The sequence below is a fragment of the Nipponia nippon genome, unplaced genomic scaffold, assembly GCF_047370975.1.
Source record: "Nipponia nippon isolate SJK-2023a ecotype South Korea unplaced genomic scaffold, ASM4737097v1 scaffold_9, whole genome shotgun sequence".
NCBI lineage: Eukaryota > Metazoa > Chordata > Aves > Pelecaniformes > Threskiornithidae > Nipponia > Nipponia nippon.
The window spans coordinates 44,937,735-44,956,783 of record NW_028262413.1 but is presented as its reverse complement, the minus strand read 5'-3'; the positions used below and the strand labels follow the sequence as shown (position 1 = coordinate 44,956,783).

Genomic DNA, 19,049 nt, shown 5'->3' with positions numbered 1-19,049 from the left:
CCCCTCTTCCCCCTTCCCCGTCGGCAGAGGCCGAGGCCGGAGCGGCGGGCCCGGCCCCGCCGCAGCCTCTCGCCCACCGCAGCCCGGGGCGCAGCCGCCCCGCTCCGCTCCGCGGCCCCACGCTCCGGCTTTTGCCTCGCGCCCGCTCGCGCCCCGCCGCCGCCGCCGCCGCCGCCGCCTCCGCGCGCGCCGCTGCCGCCGCCGCCGCCGCCGCCGCCGCCGCCTGGGCGAGGGGGAGCCCGCGCGGGGGGGGGGGGGGGAGGGGGGAGGGCGGGACGTGAGCGCGCGCCTCTGAGCGAGCGAGGGCGCGTGCGCGCGCGCGGGAGAGAGGGGGCGGGCGCGAGCCCCGTCCCCGTGCGGCCGCAGAGAGGAGAAGCAGCGGCGGCAGCGGCAGGCGCGGAGCGACGCTGAGGCTCTTGTTTACCAGCGTTCGCTCTCCGTCGTGCAAGGGAGCCAGCGCGGAGGAGGAGAAGGAGAAGGAGAAGGGGGGGAGACGCGGCAGCAGAGCGCTGCAAACCCTGCTGCAAGCGAGCGGCGAATTAATTGGGAGGAGCGGCAGACCCTTCCCCCCCCCCTTCCCTTCCCCCGGAGGAATTACAGACCCTTCGCAACAAGCTCCTGGGCTTTGACCTTCAGCAAACCGGATCGCCTTCCTCGGCCCCCCGCCGCCCCCCCGGCTTACACACACACACGCACACCTCTTCCCGGCTCCCCCTCCCCCTTCCTTGGGCTGGGCAGCGCGAGGGGAAGGTTTGCAGCGCGCGCACACCCAGAGGAGGAGGGAGGAGGAAAAAAAAAAAAAAAAAAAAAAAAAAACAGGGCAGGAGAAGGATTTACAAATTCGCTGGGTGGTTTTTGTTGTTGTTGTTGTTGTTGTCGTCGTCCTTCCCCCCCCGCCCCCGGCGCGATGGCAAGGCGGCTCGGAGGGATGCGAGGAGGAGAGCTGCGGGGGGAGGAGGCGGGGTGCTGAGCCGCTCCGCTCGCCCTGCTGCTGCTTTGTGTGTGTGTCCTGGATTTTTCTTTTTTTTTTTTTTTTTTTTTTTTGGAGAAGGAGCCTGTGGCAGCGGCGCCGAGGAGAGGAAGAGGAGGAGTAGGGGGGAAGCCTTTTTAATTCATTTTCGTTCCAAATTCCGCATTTCCGAGTCTCTGCGGCCAGCCGGACTTGTGGTGGTGCTGTGGGTGGTGGTTGTGCGTGGGGTGTTGTTTTTTGGTTTTTTGTTGTTTTTTTTTTCGTTCACCCCCCCCCCTCCCCTCGCTGAGCGGGGAGAGGAGCCGGGGGGATCCCGCCAGGGCAGCCCCGTCCCCGGGCGGAGGGACGGCGAAGCTGCTGTTGTTTTGTAATAAGATTGCCTGGGTCGCACCCCCCCCTTCCCCCCCGCAGCCCTCCCAGTTTTTTTGTGTCTCTCTCTCTCTCTCTCCGTGTGTGTGCGCGCTGCCTCTGTGTGCGGTGTTGGAAAATGGAGGTTGAAGATGCAGACTGCCAGCCCCGATGTGCCTCACGCTTGCGGCTCCTCGGCACGATGTACCACTGCAGCCAGCGCTGAGGGGAGACGGCGGCGCCCCCCGCCCCGGAGCCCGCCCCGCCGCCCCGCAGACAGCGTCGCCCCGGGGCTTTCATGCCTTCGTGTTGTTGTTGCCGTTAATACATCTTGAATATCTGTGTATTTTTGGTGTGGTTGCTCCGGAAGATCAACACCCAGGGACCTCAAAAACCCTCCGGTTTGCCAGTCCGAAGGGTCTTGTTTTTTTTTTTTTTTTTTTTTCCTTCATTTCTTGAGGCAACGTGGATTTATTTATCCGGCCCCGCTTCTCGTCCGCCTTTTGCCTCCTTCGTTATTTTTAGAGGACGGGGAGAGAAAAGAAAGCGAACAATTTTGGACTTTTTTTTTTTTTTTTCCGGAAAGGGGGATTTTGTCCAATTAAAAAAAGAGGAATGAAGTCTGGCGCTGGAGGAGGGTCCCTCGCCGTCGTCTGGGGGTTTCTGCTCGTCTTCGCCGCACTTTGTCTGTGGCCAACAAATGGGGAAAGTGAGTACGGTGCGTGTCGGCCGGCGGTGGGGGGGAGGTCGGCCGGGGGCCCCCGGGGCGGGCGAGGGAACCGCGGAGGGGTCCGCGGTGCGGGCCTGAGGGGCTGCCTGTGGGGGGGTGTGAGGGCGTCGGCTGCCTGCGTGTGAGGGGGTCGGTGAGGGGGCTCCCTGCGTGGAGGTGTGTGAGGGGGTCGGTGAGGAGCTCCTGGTGTGGGTGAGGGGGTCGGTGAGGAGCTCCTGGTGTGGGTGAGGGTGTGTGAGGGGCTCCCGGGGTCTCTGTGTGTGAGGGGCTTCCGGGGCCGGTGCGTGTGAGGGGCTCCCCGGCCGCCCGCCGTTTCCCGCCGCGGTGAGCGGGTTGCGCCCCTGCCCGCGGGGATGTGCGTGTTTTCCTCCTGTGAGGCGCCCGCTCCTCCAGCACGTTTAACAACCCGGGGCTGCGCGGCTCTCTACCTCCCATCCCTTCCTTCCCCGGGGCGGGCTGGCTGGTTTTACACGCGGGCTCCCGGGGGCGGGGGTCGCGATGCCCACCCGTGTCCCCTCCTTTGTGTCCCGTCCCCCCCCCCCCCGCCCCGACCCGCGTACTCCTCCCGACCCCCCGCCAGAGCCCGGTGCGGCGTTTAGACCTCTGCAGCCAGGGCTGCGAGCTGCGTAGTAAACACTTGCAGGCTGGGAAGGACTGTGCTTGCTTTCCCCGCACGGAAAGAGCTTGATCTTGGTCAATATTTAGAGGCTGTATGCAATAACCTGCCACAGCGAGTGAAGAATTCCTGGAAATAGGCGCCTTGCCTTTTATTGCCGCTCTACTGCCGAGGAAGGGTTTCACCCGCTCTGCTCGGGGTGCAGAATTACGGTGGCATCCTGCAATCTAAAGGTCACAGTCTGCTGCTGCTGCTGTTGTTGTTTTTTAATGAATTTCTAGGTTGATACTTTACGCTTGTGCATAAGTAGAAACGTGTGGTGGCCGGATGGGCTGTATTCTTCAAGGTGATTTTTGTTTTTTGTTGGTTTTTTTTTTTAAGCAGCTGTGTTGCATCCAGCGCTCAGGTCGGTGCCGTTGGCTCGGCAGCCTGCGGGCTGCTCCCCCCCGCCCGTGCGAGCGCTGCACCGAGCAAAACGTGGTTCATTGTGCGCGGCCGGGTGCCTCCTGCCCTGCAGCGCCTGCGGAGCGCCCTGTCTGTCTGTCCGTCTTGCTCGGGAGTTGCAAAAGCCCCGACTTTTGTTTTCGTGCCTTTCAAACCTGTGATTATATTGCAGTGCCCGCCCCCTTCGGGCGCAGGGGGAAATGAAGGGGGCAGGGATGGCTGGCGCTGCAATTGATTAGACTGCAATCATCACCATATTAATCCCGGTGCTGCTCGGTTTTCTTCTGGTATGTCGGGCTCACGCTGGATTGAGGATCTCTTGCATGAAATTAGCCTTCCCTTGTTTTCTGGAGTATCTGTAGAAAGGGAGATGGTAAATGTGCCTTGGAGCCCAACCATTTTAAAAACTGCTCCCTCTCCTTCGGCGTCTGCAGAAAGAGGGATGTTTCTTTACTGCATCTTGGTGCTTTAATTTCTTCCGCTGTGTGTTTTTCAGCATACTCCTTGAGCTGTGGTTGTGTGCCTCTCACTTGCAAAAAGATACGCGTTGTTGGAGGGAAGGAAGGGAGAGATCTATTTTCTCCATTTTAAATGTAAAGGGGAAGAATTTAGGCGCTAGATAGGCTTTTCTAAAAGGAGTAGTTTCAGGTAGGCAAGAAAGGGAAGTTCTTCGGATGCACTGGCAATGAGGCTACCTACAAAAAAAAAAGCGAGCAAGAAGCGCGTAGATGGAGTCTGTAATGCATGTTGAGTAATATTGTGTTTCATTAGCCAGCAAATGCCAATTAACTCCTTGCAAATTAAGGCCCAGCTTAGGCTTTTGCGTTGTAGTGGCAGGGCCAGCTAGGGCTGGAGAGCTGCAGTCTTACTTCCACGAGTTGAAGTTTTTGGCTAGAGCTCTTTTCAAGAGGGAAGATTAATCTCTTAAGTTTAAAAACAACCCCCCAGTGCCCTTCTTCAGGGAAGGGCTTACAAAGGATCAGGTAGCGTGGAGAAACAGAACAGGAGAGGAGGAGGAGATCTGGTGTATCCTTAAACTGCTGGGGTACACGCTTACAATTTTTTTTTCTCTCTTGTCTTACCTGGTACAGAACACCTTCAAATAAAAATGCTCGCCCAGCTCTGGCCATAAAATAACACGGGAACAGTATGTTAGGATTTTAGGTTCCGGTCCTCTGAAGTGTTTGCGATTGCCACTTAGCTAAAGTGACTGAACTAAGAACCTCCCAAATTAAATATTTTCTTCTGAAGAAGATCTAGGCATTTAAATATGGGAAGATATGCTGAAAAACTTGTCTTAGCTGAATACTGCCTCTAATCGATCGTCTTTGTAGTTTACAGTTTAATAGCCTTTGTTTTCACGAGTTATTGCTGAAAGAATTTTGCTGTTAGGGGGAAAAATGATCTCCAGAGCAGATGTTTTGCATCTCTTCATATTCTTCTCTCTCCCCACAATAGTGGAAGGAAGATTAATCTTAATTTTTATTTGTTTTTCATATATACTGTGTCATAGCTAAAAGGCACTTCCATTTTCGGTCAAACAAGCAAGGCATTCCTAAATAGGAATACAAAGGAGTTACAACTGGAGGGGAGAGACCCATCCCTTTAATGCTAAATTATAGAAAATCTGTTTGTGGTTGTATGACAGAAACCTCTTTAAAATGCAGGTAGCTTCAGTGGAAAGCTTCTGATTCAAAAACAGTCATTAAAAAATCCTGAGAATTTCCTGAGATTTTTTTAGAAGGGCACAAAAATAAAAAGACCCTTCATGAAGACAAAATACGTGCTGGTGTAACAGTGCGTTTGATGTGTAAAGCTACAACTGTTGGAGACTTTCATCCTAGGGGTGGGTTTAAGATGAAGCGTAAACACGGTGTTTTCTTCCTTTTCTACCTTGAGCGTGATGGGGTTTTGATTTTTACCCTTGCGTACGTTTTCAAAGGGACTGTCTAGAAGGGAATGGGTTAAACATTTAGAATAAATATAGTGATTTTAGGTCTGATAATACTTCAGACTGGTAGATATCTTGATGGATCTGTTCATGTTAGCTCAGAGCTTTTGTTTATCTATCCAGGCTATATTTTATGTTTCTGATGTTAATAAACAGTAGCTCATTGCTGTATGTTTAATCTCTCTCCCAGGTTGCTTAGTAAAAAGCCTCATGACCTCCCGAGTGTCAGTGTTACACACACCTAGCTTTCACATCAGTGTTTTCATACACGCCTAGTGGTTAGTGAATGTTGTTAAATGGGAGTTGGATAATTCCTTCTCTAATTGAGGTTGTGAATAGAAAATGCCAGAGCGTTTAAGGAATTGGTGTCAGTCAGGTTCACCAGAAAGAGGAGAGGAGGAAAGCGTTGAGGGAGGGATGGTGATTGGAGCCCATGGGAAGGAGCAGCGAGCCAGGCAGTACTTTGACTTTTTTGATTGTGCTAGATTGCACTTTCAAAGCGTTTCCATACCAGAACTGGAGCAAAGGCTTGCATGACTCAGAAGCTGAAAGGGTTAGGAAATGGTAGTGACTTAGCTAATATCAGGCAAAATGTGTTGAGAACATGAGAAAGCAGAGGAATGGGTGTGGAAAGAAGATGTGTGTTAGAAGTTTCGGTGCTGAACCAACATTTGAGAGAGAGAAATGCTCTCCTTTGTGTAAAGTGAAGGAAATTTAAGTTGGTCCTTCAGTGTGTGGTGAGGAAAGGACGGGGCTGCAGAGAGCAAGAAGACAGATCGATTAGTTTAACTTCAGTACAACAGAAGGCATGATTTATTGGGTTTAATAGGGAAACTGCTCACATTTGATAAACTATTGTGTTAATTTTTATGTCAGCTTTTCCTTGACCAGTTGTTTCTTCAAACTAATTCTAGAGTATAGATAAAAGCACAACTCCAGTGACACTGGAATTGTTTTCATCTGGAAATATACACGCAAAATCTAGTGTTGAGGAGTTTCCCTGGGATGATTTTTGAATCTGTCTTCATTGGTAAATAATGAATTTCTATCAGTGTATGCTACCTTGGGAAAAGTTGTTTCAAATCCTGTTTAATTTTCTGCTAAACTGGCATTTACTAAGAAAATTGTGGAGGAGAATGTCTTCAATGAGGAGATTTTTTTTTAAGCATCTAATATTTATAATTAAAATACATTTCAGGGCTGGAACTATTAGCTTTAAAGGACAATTTCAATTCATGTTTAACTGAAGCTTGTTTCTCTTTCAATAATTTTTTTTTTTCTTTTTACTCTGAGGTAGATTTTACCAGTGATCACTGGAGCTATTAACTCAGTGAGACCAGAAGAGGCAGTTTTGTTAAATGATTAATTATATTGTGTGTATATTCCATCTGTGTGAATTGTGAGCTACCGCAAACTTCATTGTAGAGAAGTTTGTTTATGGTCCTGAACTTTGAGAGAGAGAGGAAATAATATATGCAGGAAACCTGTTTTTCTCACGCTGGATGTTAACTTTATGATCCCACACAGAAAACAACTTATCTAGCTCATCATCTGTAATGGCCCTAAAGTTCATAACTTACCAAATGTACTGAATTAAATTATTTAAAAAAAATTAGAGAGTTTCTCTAGATTATCTATAGTTAAATTAATAAACTTCATGAGCATTATTTTACTCTCTTGAAAAGATGATGACTGAGAAGCAATGGCAACTTTCCGAAAAAGTTCTTTAAACTTTGGTTTATGAAATTAAATACATTCTTATTTGGATTTTAGTGTAAAGCTTTCACATTTGGAATTGCTTTGTGACGTTATCAAGTAGCAGCTGTTTTTTATTTATATGTGCGAGTGTGCGCATAGGAATGGGTAAACTGCAGTTTATTATTGAAAACTATTGTGTATGCTAAATTTTTAAAAAAGCTGCAGTTTGAGTAATTGTCTTGAGAGTCTCATAATTAAAGTTGTTGCGGATTTGTAGTTTCAGTTTATTTCAGATCTTTCTGACAAAGTTGAGCTTTTAAGGTTTCTGGGCTTAGGTGGTAATGGAACATGCTGCTTTTAAGAGTTCTGTGTTCAGAAAGACTTCAGGAATGCAATGATGTGTTTGAAAGGTAGAAATACTATTTTAGTATTTTGATATATTTGACGTGTATAATTTTTCTATCACTGTAAATTGTATAGACAGCTGCTTTGTGTAGGTTAGTTGGATTAGTTTTATGATTTATGAAAGCCACTTTAAAAAGAGTAGTTTCAAAATTTCTTTATTGTACAAAAGCAGAACTCAACAAACAGTAGTTGATGAAGACACATTTGCGGTTGTTAGCCAGCCTGTCTTGTGTGTGGGTTTTTTGGGTTGTTTGTTTTTTTTTTCCTCTTAGCCAAGTCATGACAGGTACAATCTGGACTGATTTCCGTAGTACTATATTTGTCTTTTTTCGTGTCCAGAACTGTCTGAGACAAACTTTGAGGACCAGCAAATGATTAGCAACATACAGTGTTCATTCATGTATGCCTGTGCTCTGCTGACAGAGCTGTACCAAGTCCTCAAACTCAGAAATAGGCTCTAGTTCCATTAGGCAGGACTACTTGTTTTTGCTCAATAAGTTTGATAATAGTTTGGCTTATTCATTAGTTAAGGAGATGCATTCTGGCAAAACTGGCGTTAGCACGGTGGTGTGTTGTGAAGGTTTAACTTGCGTTTATCACTGAAAATGATAAATTTTCTTTTTAACCTTTGCAAATGCTAAATATGAGCAGTTCCCTTAGGATATCTTTTCAGGACACCAATTAACTTCTTCAATGTTGATATCCTCAAGAACTTGCTGTTGTGGCACAAGCTTATTTAAAATGTGCTGAAAAGCAAATTTGTTATTTCTTTATTTACAGATTGATTTGCATATGACTTGTAAACTTTAATGTAATATAATTTTATTTATTTATTAATTTTGGAATATCCAGATGCGTCCATTTCCTACTACTCTGTTCCTTTCTTGGTAAACTTGATGGTATGGACAGAAATAAGCATCTGTATGTTTCAGTGACTCCCCAGATAGTTTTTCAAGGAGACTGTTGTCTTTGACCTACCCAGTGAGAAGGGACCTCACATCTCAATAAAGTGCTAAGATTATTCCTCTAGAGGAACAAATCCACTTAGTAAATGTTTTGGTAGAACAAAAAAATGTATGCTTTTGTAGCAACGCAGAGTCATTTTAGTAATAACTTGGAGCAATAGTTCACGTTAAGATTGTGACTGAAGTGCTCACCAGGTTGTGCTGTACAAACTTTATGCTCTGCTGTTGACTTAAAAAAGAAAAAGTGTACATTATACACATAAGAAACTTTTTAAGCAGGAAATAGGTGAACTGCACATGTATGTGCTTTACTGTAATAGTTTATAAAATAGGTGTGCGTCCTGCTTTTTGTGAATACTTAGTTTGTGAAGATGTGTGTTTTGGGCAAGTCCAATGACCTAATGAGTTCGTTTGCTACGTGTTGCCAGCGAGCCACATATTATTGAAATACCTCTGTGACCAGTCAGGGCGAATGTTATCTGCAAACCTCTTATTGGTGCCATTACGTGCTGTAAAGATAGCTCTGTTTACTTGGAAGTGTGAGCATCAACTCTGATCAAAACACTTTCTCGTAACAGGTGGGCTTTTTTTGGAGTTCTTTGCTGACCATCCCTTCTCCCTGTGGAGAGGAGCAGTGTCACACTGTGACAGCATCAGGCAAATGCAGAATATTAGAGTTCTTGATGATAGAGGCAAACTTTATATGTGTGGTTTTTTCCTGCTGTTGAATGGGTGGTGGGTCATTTTTACTGGTTGTTTCCAGAAGCTTATCACCTTTTCCTACAATATGAACAGTTCGCAAATTAGTACGCTGCTCGTTTAAGTCAGCTACTTATGCAATACTGTTCAAATAGTGGAGGGTTTGATTGGAGGCAGGAGAGAAGAATTTCTTGAAGTTCAGAATGCATGAAATGAATACATGCTGAAGTAGTCAAAGATCCCTTGTACTTTATCAGAGCAGTCTACTTGAATGAAAGGTACTGTACCTGCTGTTAAGTTTATAAACTTGGTTTATACAGATTACTTTTTAAATTATTCATGATGCTACATTACAAGTATATCTGACAGGTTTAAAATAAATGGCTTGATGGGAAGAGGGAGCATGCATAAATTAGAGCTGGGATAATGTGCTCTTTGAAGTATCTCTTCCATTTGTTACTACTGGAATACAGTAGGTAGCTGCAGCTGAATGTGTGATTCTCAAGTACGGAGTACATCATTATCTTCAAACTGTGTTGTAGCGGCAGTTCTTATATAAGACAGATGAGACGAAGTGGCAGGGAGGACGAAGGTGCTCACTTTGTATGTAGTTACATACACATTTCTGCTGAAACGTGGAGAGTATTGATGGGATGAAACTTCTGTAAGCACAGCAGTTGAAAGGTTCTGCTAGTAGCTGTGCGTTGGTAAGGTTAGGATAGCATCACGTTGTTTTATTTACTCTCTTTTGTTAGCGTTGCTGTGGGTTTGTAAGAGGTGTTTTAGCAAGGCGGTAAGAGGCTTTCCCTTACGCTTAGTGGGACGCGATATCTGGTTTACTTATGGATCATGGTACTCGGCTTGAGAAGCCGTCCTGATCTGTATGCACAGGAAAAGTTTGCAAGAGCTGAACTGTTGTGTTTGGAAAAGGTTATTGGTGGGGAAAGAGAATTCCAGATCTCTTGGATGCAAAACCAGCTTCCCCAAACCCGAATTGACACAGTGCTGGTTTTCCTGATTTTGTAGACAGGCAGCTCATTCTATTTGAGAGGCAAGCTCCCAAAGTAGTTTATGGTGTAGTAAAAAAACCCTAAAATGATGTGTGACAGAGCAGCCCTCAAAAATAATCAGAAGTTTTTCTGCAAGTGGAAGGTGGTCTTCTGGAGATGGATAGTTCAAATCTTAAGTCTTAATCAAGTGGGTACAGCATTTTGGAGCAAGGTCTGGTGACAGCTGCTCTTGGAAACAGTCTATAACCAAACTTTAAAAAGAGAATTGGCTTGGACTTTGGAAGGGCTTTATCCCTGGATGTCACTGGGGTGGTTTCTTCATTATTTGCATTGGCTTCAGTTTAGAGTCGTCTCCACGTTTTGTCCTTCTCCAAACAGTACATTTTGCTTCCTTGCCGTTCTTGTCACCTCCCTTTGGGTCCTTCTATGTGAGAGTAGTACGTACCTTGAAAGGCTTAAAAAGCACATTGCAGGCACCTCGCGGGAGGAGCGAAGGCACTGGTGCCACACTGCAGGAACGAACACGTATTTGCAGCTGATCTTAGCGTAACATTTGGCTGTAGTGTTAGAGTTGAAATCGCAATGGAAATACCTTGTTTGCCCTATTCCCTGTGCTCCTTGCCAGTGCGGAAATTGCTTCTGTTGTGGCGTTTTTGTTGCTTTCTCCTGGGGGTTTTGGTGTGTAGTTAAAGTGTTACCGTTGTCTTCTCTAGTCAAATTTCATGTATCCCACTGGGGATTTGGTTTGTTCTCCAAAATACTGATGGAGTTAAATAGTGTGCATTTTTTGTGCTAAGCTTTCAGGTGGCTCTACCTTTCTTTTAGCTGAGAACAAGTGTGAAGAGAGACATTTAACACGATAATGGCATGAACTGCGTTAAGAGTTTGCAGACCCACTGGGACGGAGTGGGGAGCCCACTGGAATTGCAGTGGTGTCTGGCTGCCACGACGGGATTTTTAGCTGCTGCTTCTCTCCGGTTGTTCTGTATCCCCAGCAGGTGGAAGCAGCTTGTGGTTCTGTATTGATTGCAGTTAACATCTTCTTTCAGTTTATTGTGGCTGAAGCTTTTTTTTTTTTTTTTGAGATGGGTGTACATTTTATTGGTCCCTTGCAAATGCCATGTCTCCTGGGAAGTATGGAGGGAATGAACATCCAGATGTGTTGAGATGCATGTAAGTTGCTGTTAGTGTGTGTGCTTTGCTCCTCTTCCTCGGACCTGCGAGGCACTGAGACTGGGGGAAGGAAAGTTGCAAACCAGTAGGGTGTATGACCATTTGTGTGTGGTGAAGGATGCCGAAAGTCGAAGGGTCTGTTAGTCCTGTTGCTCATGCACCTTGGATATGGAGATTTTGTTTTAATAAGTTATGTTGATATTCCCTTGCAGCTTTTCCAGTGGCTACACCCGTGATGGAGGTTGAGTCTGTGTGGTTGTTACTGTACAAAAGAGCAAAAATGGGGTTTAAGAAAAGCACATATGTTGTTCCAGACTTGAGCCTTGGCTCAGTTTGAGACTGTGACTTGGGCCTGCCTGGGTCCTGTCTGGGAGTGACTGAAGGTTTTGATTGTTTGTTTGTCTGTTTCCTTTTTTGTGTGCGTGCGCTAATAAAATGTTTGTATTTTTGTCTCATGTGTAGGCTGACTACATGGACAAATATTTTCATTGATATTGTGTCTCATCAAGAGGCACGTAATATGTATTTAATACCTAAATTAGGTTATGAGAGTCCCTTTTAAGGGGACTTGTATACGCTGCGATGGGTTGTGGTTATAAAATGTGGCCAGCATTACCAGTGAGTGAACAAAGGTCCTTTCAAGTTGGTTCAGTTGTTATCCTACAGAAATAAGGCACAGACAGAGAAATGCATTTGAGCGTGTGTTTATGTGGCAGTGGTTCTGGACTTCAGCAGAAACACATGTAAAATGGACATCTGTTTTTATATGGCTTGTGTTTTTGTGTATCTCTTTTGGTAGTTCATTGTTTAAATAAACATGTTGCATTAGCCGTAAGGCTTTAGTGCCAAATGCCCACTGATGAGACGTATTAGGGTTTTGTTGTTCCCAAGCCATCCTGAGAAACAACAGCTTTACAATTCAATACATTTGAGGAAGATTACAAAAAGAATTTGGGGTGGATCGCAATCAGCACTTCAAAAGCAATAGCTTTGGAGTAACTCCGCTATAACACAGCACAGCCCATGGAAAAACAGTGTCATCTTAACAGATGCAGTGTTATTTTGGAGATTCCACTGTATAAATACATGGACTGTGGTTAAATTGTGATGGCAACAGATGCAATCTTGGTTCTCGATTCTTTAATCTCTTTAATATTTAAAAATACCCCACAAAGTAAAAGAAAAAAAACAAGACCAAGGCTGAAAATATGCCTTCTGTAAATTGTTGGGGCTGTACCTTTTGGGCCTTGTTTCATTTCAGATACGTCACTGCAGAGTAAATGCTCATCTCTGTGAGGGAGTCTCTGCAAGTGCTGCTACTCACGGCTTATTGTACAATTTGCATATGAATGGAATTATTCAGCTATACTTAAGAAATGTCAGCAAGATTGAAGTCAGAGTTGGTTAACCTGGCAAAAAGATGTTTCCAGTATTTTTCATGAAAGAAAGTGATAGTATGAAGACAAGAATTACACATTCCATTGGCTAAGCCAATGTTGGCTGAGGATTTTCGTGGTGTTTTTGTAGTTGATATCGGTGATTTTATTTTTAAATCTGTCCGCAATACATTGCAGTGTTTGGGAGCGAGAGAATTGGAATGTGGGAGTCAGATGTTGTATCGTAATGCCACACAGTTGTGTTCGCATTTGTTTTTCTTTCCAGATTTGGTTTTGTTTAAATACTGATTTGACAAGTACAAATTGAGAGCAAGGGTCTTGTTTTGTTTTTTTTTTTTTTTTATGAACAGCAAATAAAGCATAGCAAGGTGTTGTTATCAGTGCGTTCACCTCTATCCATCTACCCGTTGGGTAGAAAAGCCTGAAGTTAAATACTGTAACTGGATTTTAAAAAGGGACCAGATAATTTTTGTGAGCAACAACATTGGTAGTCATGCATGCTAAAATAGGGAGTGATCACATCTCGTGCTTCAGAAGCTGACAGTATGCAAGGGTTGGGAAGAAATTGTATTCCTCCTCCGGGTGTTTGTATTTCCCTCCCCGTTTGTAAAAAACAGAGAAATGCTATCCTTGAGGGGTGGTTAAAGGACTTGTTTTTAGAAGAGTCACATGACCTCAGATGCTCGTGTGACTCTGTCATCCAGGTGAAGGCACCTTCACCGAGAAGCTGTGCGTTGTCAGGCGTTCGAAGGCTGTACTCTTAGCAGAAGTATGAGTGTGGGGGTGTTGGAATCAGCTGGCTGATAAGGAGATAGTATATTACACTAAAAATAAACCCCAGATCTTCACAGGCGACTGTTAAGATTACCTGGTGTCACATGCAGTTAGAACGAAACAAAAGTTGAGGTGGCTCGAGCATGGTGTGGCCTCCCTACGAGGATGGGCTGCGATGCTGTCCCTTCGCTCCATAGGACTTCATTCTTCGGGAGCGACTGTGCTCACGGAAGTGTGGAGCTGTGCAGTGTTTCTTGCTTGTTCCATGTGTGGCCACAGGCCTTGTTTACTGCGGTATCAAAATACTGTTCTGACCTCAGGACGACTGTCACTGCTCATAGTGTCTCATGCCTTGAGTTTGTCTTTTAACACCCTCGCAGCTTCCCCCAGACCTGGTGAGATGAGAAGATGTGAATCGCATTTAATAGGGAAAAGTGGGTGGGGGAGAACTGAAGAGCAGAGAGTCAGAGGATATAATTGTCATGTCCACCGATTTTTGCAGGGGGAGGGAAGAATGCTCCATTTAAGATGTCTACGTACCCTCGTTGGGTATGTCTCCCTCTGTTCTCCCTCTCCATCAATACTCAACCTTTTGATAGTGTCACACGCTCCCTACGTGGCTCCTTGACGTCTTGGTTGAAGAAGAGCATGACTGCAAGGCTGGCTTTGTCGGTGTTGAGCCTGGTGCCCAGAAAGTGATGAACATAGTTTCAGGCTGTGGGTCTGTGGGATGCTGTGCACAATCGTAACTGCCGAGATGTTCGGAGGGTGGAAGGGTTCATTTTCCTCTTGGCTGATTGAACTAGCGAGTTACACGGGCTCATGGAAGGGTGCGATGAGAACCTTGAGGGGGTGGGATCGTGCGGTTGAGAACGGGGCGAGGGAGAAGCAAAACAAACGGTTGCTTTAGCACAGTTCTCCAACGAGCAGCACTCTGTGCTTTTCATGTCTGTACCGTGAAAGGTGGGTTTTGGTGACTTAGCCGTGCATCCCACAGGACTCTGGGACTGGAAGAGGAATACTTCCTCCAGGTCAGGGAGCACTGAGTACGGGGATGAAAGTCTCTCTGCGTCGGCTCTGAGGTGCGGCATCGCAGCCCACCCCTTGCTGGCAAGGGGCAGCTGCCAGCAAGGGCAGGGGCTTCTTACTGAAATGGATGTGGATCTGAACGTGAGGACTAGTGTGTTACCATCCAGCCATCTTCTCAAATGAGCTGAATTATTTTTATTGAAATATGGGGAGTTTGTTTGTTTAGCGACAACAGGCTTCAGTAAAAGCTGTAGACTGAGTGCTTGATGAATGTAATAGTTTTAGAGAATTAAAAACAATTCTGATGCTTCCTCTGGGCACAACAACTCTATGTAGCTTCGTAACCTTCTGGTGGAAATGTCGTGAATTTTGGTCTAATTTGTCCTTCAAAGTTTATTTCTTCCTTAGTGTGAAGGCCTCAGAGCACTACTAGCATATTATAATTTTTTTTCTTTTCTTGAGATGGAGTGTGAGTGATTTTCATGGTGACTTAAAACAGCACGCAGGAAGAGCTTGCTTTAAATACACAGTTTTAATCTCATTTTCATATTTGTACCTGGACTTTTTTATTGGCTGGCAGCTGTTAGAACACCTTGATTCGCAAATACAACCTTTTTGGAAAATAAAGGCTTTTTTGCCAATGAACAGCATTTGCCATTTCTACACATTCATGTAAATAATTAGGTGCCTTGGATCCATTTACTCAGATCCTTAATTTTGACGTTTTAAAGTGACAAAATGGCAAATTATGTGTTTTCTGGTAGATTACTTCTGACTTGTGTTATTTTTTTTATTTGGATGGAAAATGGAATTTTAATTGAAATGCAGAAGATCTGAATTTTGAGATTTAATTAAAACAGTGTGATGGACAGACATGAATTGAAAAAACAACATCAACAGAAAAAACAGTTTGTCACCAGTTTCTCAAAAGTTTACAGCTGATAGATCTTGCCCACTGACTGTTTCACAGGTTTCTATGTAGGAGTCTGTTTTAATTTGGAATTAATTGCTCGTTGAACTGAGCCATTTGAGTAAACTGAGGTGAGGCACTTGCAGAAGTAGCTGTTGAATGTAAAAGCTATCTTAGCGTTTCAACGAAGGGTGGCTCCAACAGAGCACTGAACAGCAAAATCACCAGTCCAAACTTTTTTTGCGTAAATTATATGCTTACTATTTTTATTTTATTTAAATTACAGTAGGCATTTGCCCTAATATATGCTGTTATAATTTCATGTTAGATTTGTAATTAAGTTTATTTTTAGAAGAATGCATATAAGTGGTTTATATAAAATGATTTTCTATTTTTGTAAATGAAATAATTGTTTTTTATTGACTTTTAATTTCATGCAAATGCTTTTTTTGGCTTGGAGGTTATGTAAGCAGAAAGAAATCTAATGATTTGAGAGTATTCTCATATAAAGAATAGAAGATTCGTTGTCACTAGCTCGGGGCACTGGTAGGCAGAGTTAACTCTTATTTAGGCATGTTCAAATTGAGTGACGGATGTTATAGAATGTGGTACGACGGGTTTATATAATAAATTTTATTTATTGATTGTTCTTCCTGGTTAAGCTGAGAAAGCCACATTGTAAGTGTGTTTGGAAACTGACAGGGAGATAAGATGGTCTTAATGTGGTGATTTCTCAAGATGCCTGAATATGTTGTAATCCATGGCACATCTGATGGAGAAGTGAGCGTTAATTGTGTGCAAGCCAGATTTGCTATTTTTAATTTGGCCTCGCTATCATGTCTCTTCACAGATGAATTTGAAGGCTAAGGGGAGTTGAGTGATGAGTCATTATTGAGTTAGTAAAATCACAATTGATCTCCATTTCCTGTTGATTCCAAAATTACTGAAGTGTGAAAGCCGAGAGTGACTGATGACTTCTTGGAGGGGAGTTTGAGGGTGGAATGTGGAAGTGACTCTATCTAAAGTAATTCAATGCTGCCCTGGGTGTTAGTACAAAAATGTCTATAGTGAGAGCAGGTGTGTGTCTGAGATGGGAGGCTTTGAAGAAAGCTGGATGGTCTGGCTAGCTGAGTTACCTAGAAGCAATGATAATCTGGGTACTAAAATATGCTCTTCAGCAAGGTGGGGGGGGAAGAGGTTTCTTAAGTGGCTACTGATAGAAGCTTAAGATGAAACTTTCCCTTAGTCTCCTCGGTGCTGGGGATACCTTCTGATTGACTTGTGTTTCTGTCACTTAGCTCAGAAGATTTTTTATCTTGAAATCCCTTTGCTCCCAGGTGCTATTTACGGTGAAAATCTCCCGCTCTTCTGCAGCATGACTGCAGAATGGATGTCGGACTGCACCGCGAGAGGGAATGGGATGTAGGGACAGCAGTGTAGCGTGATGGAGAAAATCTTGCATCTCTCGGTTATTCTTTGCGATTATATTTCGATGAGTCCTCGATCTTCTCATTTTGTAGCTTTGTTCTTTTCTTGTGATGAAATGGGATTAATGCTCTTTGGACATATACTAATTAGAAACGTTGTGGTAACATGTGCAGGTAAGATTTAAAATGTCTTTTTTCCCCTCCTAGAACTTTACTGTTAGCAAAACTTTTTTTTTTTGTTTTGTTAGGAACTATTAAGTTACGTCACTAGACTCTGCCCACATTGCATATGTGAGAGTAAATTCTGCTGAAAGGGGATTTGTTGGAAGAAATTAAAGGGAGGATATATACTCTTCTGAGTTATATTTGGAAGCAAGCTATAAAGAAGCCTTGAAGTATCACTTCAGGAAGAGAAAACTTAGTTTAGTTCCCTGGAGGAATAAGAGGAGGTGTGAGGTACGGCTGTCCCTTCTCCTCTGTTTATTGCATTCCTCACAAAATTCTGATTTTAAAGAACTTTTCTGAAGTGGTAATTTGGAAGGCAAAATAAAAACCTGTGTTCTGTCTTACAACTATTTAAATGGTCTTTGAACCATTGAAAGTTGTCATGGATGTACACTCTGATATGCTGTGTTAAAACAGCAATAAAGAACCAGGAGAAGGAGAAATATGTTTTTTCCTTGGAAAGTGTGTACAAGCTTTTCCCAATGTTGCCATATTTAGGATTACAGAAACTGAGAAGGGGGAAAAGGAGATGGTTGATCTTGCTGTCTTTGAAAACCAAGCTGTTCTCAGTTATAAACAAAACAGGAAAAAAATCTTCCAGGCTTCTTGACAGGCTAGGTGTGTGGTTTTCACATTCAGAAAAGCTGATTCAGTTGGTCTGGCTTTTGCAAGGGAACAACTAGAGAAATAAATTGCTCTGAGAGGGTGTAGAGAACTTTCCTTTCCTCTAGAAAAAGCTGAGCAAACATGGAGCACTGAGTTGCATGGTTGAAATTTGGTGAAGCGTGGAAAGGACACTAGTTTTCAGAAAAGTATGATGCTTCCTCAGGGTGTTGTGAATTCAGAAGTAAGAGTTGCCACGCTTAAAAGACATGTCTCAGTCTTACGGAGGGTTATAGGAGCTGCAAGGCAGCTTTACTAGGAGTGATCGTGGCAGTTCTCAAAGCTGTCACTTGCAAGGAATCTTCAAATACATAAAGCCACACCTTGATACCTTATACCTTGCCTCATAGGATCTGCGTTGATAAGTCCCGGTACAAAAGCACTTCGTTAAGCCAATTAAATGCATAATATTTTTATAATACTTGTGTTTTGGAAAAATCAATATGACTGGTTTCTCTTTGAAAATGACAAGAAGCCTGTTGTGCTGACAAAGTAGAACGCATTAGGAAGTGGTGCTTTGTATCCTCTCGAGTAATGTGCTCTTGTTTTTTCTTAATCAGCAGGATGTTCTCCTGTATGTCAGATGTCTCGGTTGTTTTTGTGATCTGGATCGGAGAAGAGCAAGGGGAAAAAAATGTCAGAGAAACAAAACAGGTTTAAATGCTTTACAGCAGCAAGCCTGCAGCCCTGTATTTCTTTCTCTGTTTTAGTAAAACTGGTAATCGCCACATTAGTGTTGGACACTTTGTGTTTATGTTTGTGTTTTAAACAATAAATAAAAGAACAACTTGCCCTTCAGAAGAACATAATGCGTAGCCTACTGAAATACTCTGGAGCATAAGGGATATAATTAACCCTTTTCCCTTTAGCTTAGTTATGTTTCAGAAGGTAATGCAAGATGTCCAAAACATCTGAAATTGATTATTTACCAGTTCACTGAAGTAAGGATTTTTCAAGTTGATTGTATGAAAATCAAACCTCTTCTTCCTCTCTCCATTGCCTTCTCTTCCTTCCCGATTTCCTGATCTGCAGTTTCCAAATTTGTAATGGGTCTAGTAATGATTGCCTTTTTTAAAAAACAAAAACAAAAAAAACCCACAACCAACACACGCGTCCCCCCCCCCCCCAACCAACTTAAAAGCAGCCGTTGAGGAGAAAAGCTTATTTCCTGTTGCTCTTGCTCAAGGCTATGGGGAATAGATTTTGGAAGTTTAGGCACGTGTTCAGGCCTTTCAGAGGAATTTTTAAAATATGCTTTGCTTTTGATGCGATGAAAGAAGGACAACAACTTGAAAGGACTGACAGCACAACCAGGGTTTGGCTTATTGCATGAACGAAACCTCTTGCTATGGTCCTGAAGAATTTTGCTTTAGTGACCAGGTGCTTACGTAGCACAAATTGGTTCTGAACTGTTCTCTTAAGATAGTTTTGGTACCATTCAGTGGAAATGGGCTGAAAGGAGACAGAACCTGAAATGCTTCCAACTTTTTTCCCATCTTGACTTCCCTTGAAGAAAGTGAATTAGTGTGAGAAAGTGTCTGTAGCTCCCACTGGGTCAAACAGAGGTTGAGATAGAAATACATATCTCTGTGTGTATTGTAATATTGATCCTCAT

At 43.9% G+C, this 19,049-nt stretch overlaps 1 protein-coding gene across 3 annotated transcripts in view; it reads left to right on the top strand.

Moving 5' to 3' along the window:
• Positions 1–365: 365 nt before the first annotated feature.
• The window catches only part of IGF1R (insulin like growth factor 1 receptor), a 195,979-nt gene continuing 177,295 nt past the window's right edge, over positions 366–19,049 (top strand). For 2 of the 3 annotated variants that reach the window (XM_087743361.1, XM_087743360.1), the window contains exon 1: positions 366–2,027. In XM_087743361.1, coding sequence (XP_087599487.1) covers positions 1,934–2,027 — 94 coding nt within the window. In that variant the 5' untranslated portion in view covers positions 366–1,933. Of the gene's footprint in view, positions 2,037–19,049 lie in introns of all 3 variants that reach the window. The other variant, XM_087743359.1, reaches the window with a different exon arrangement.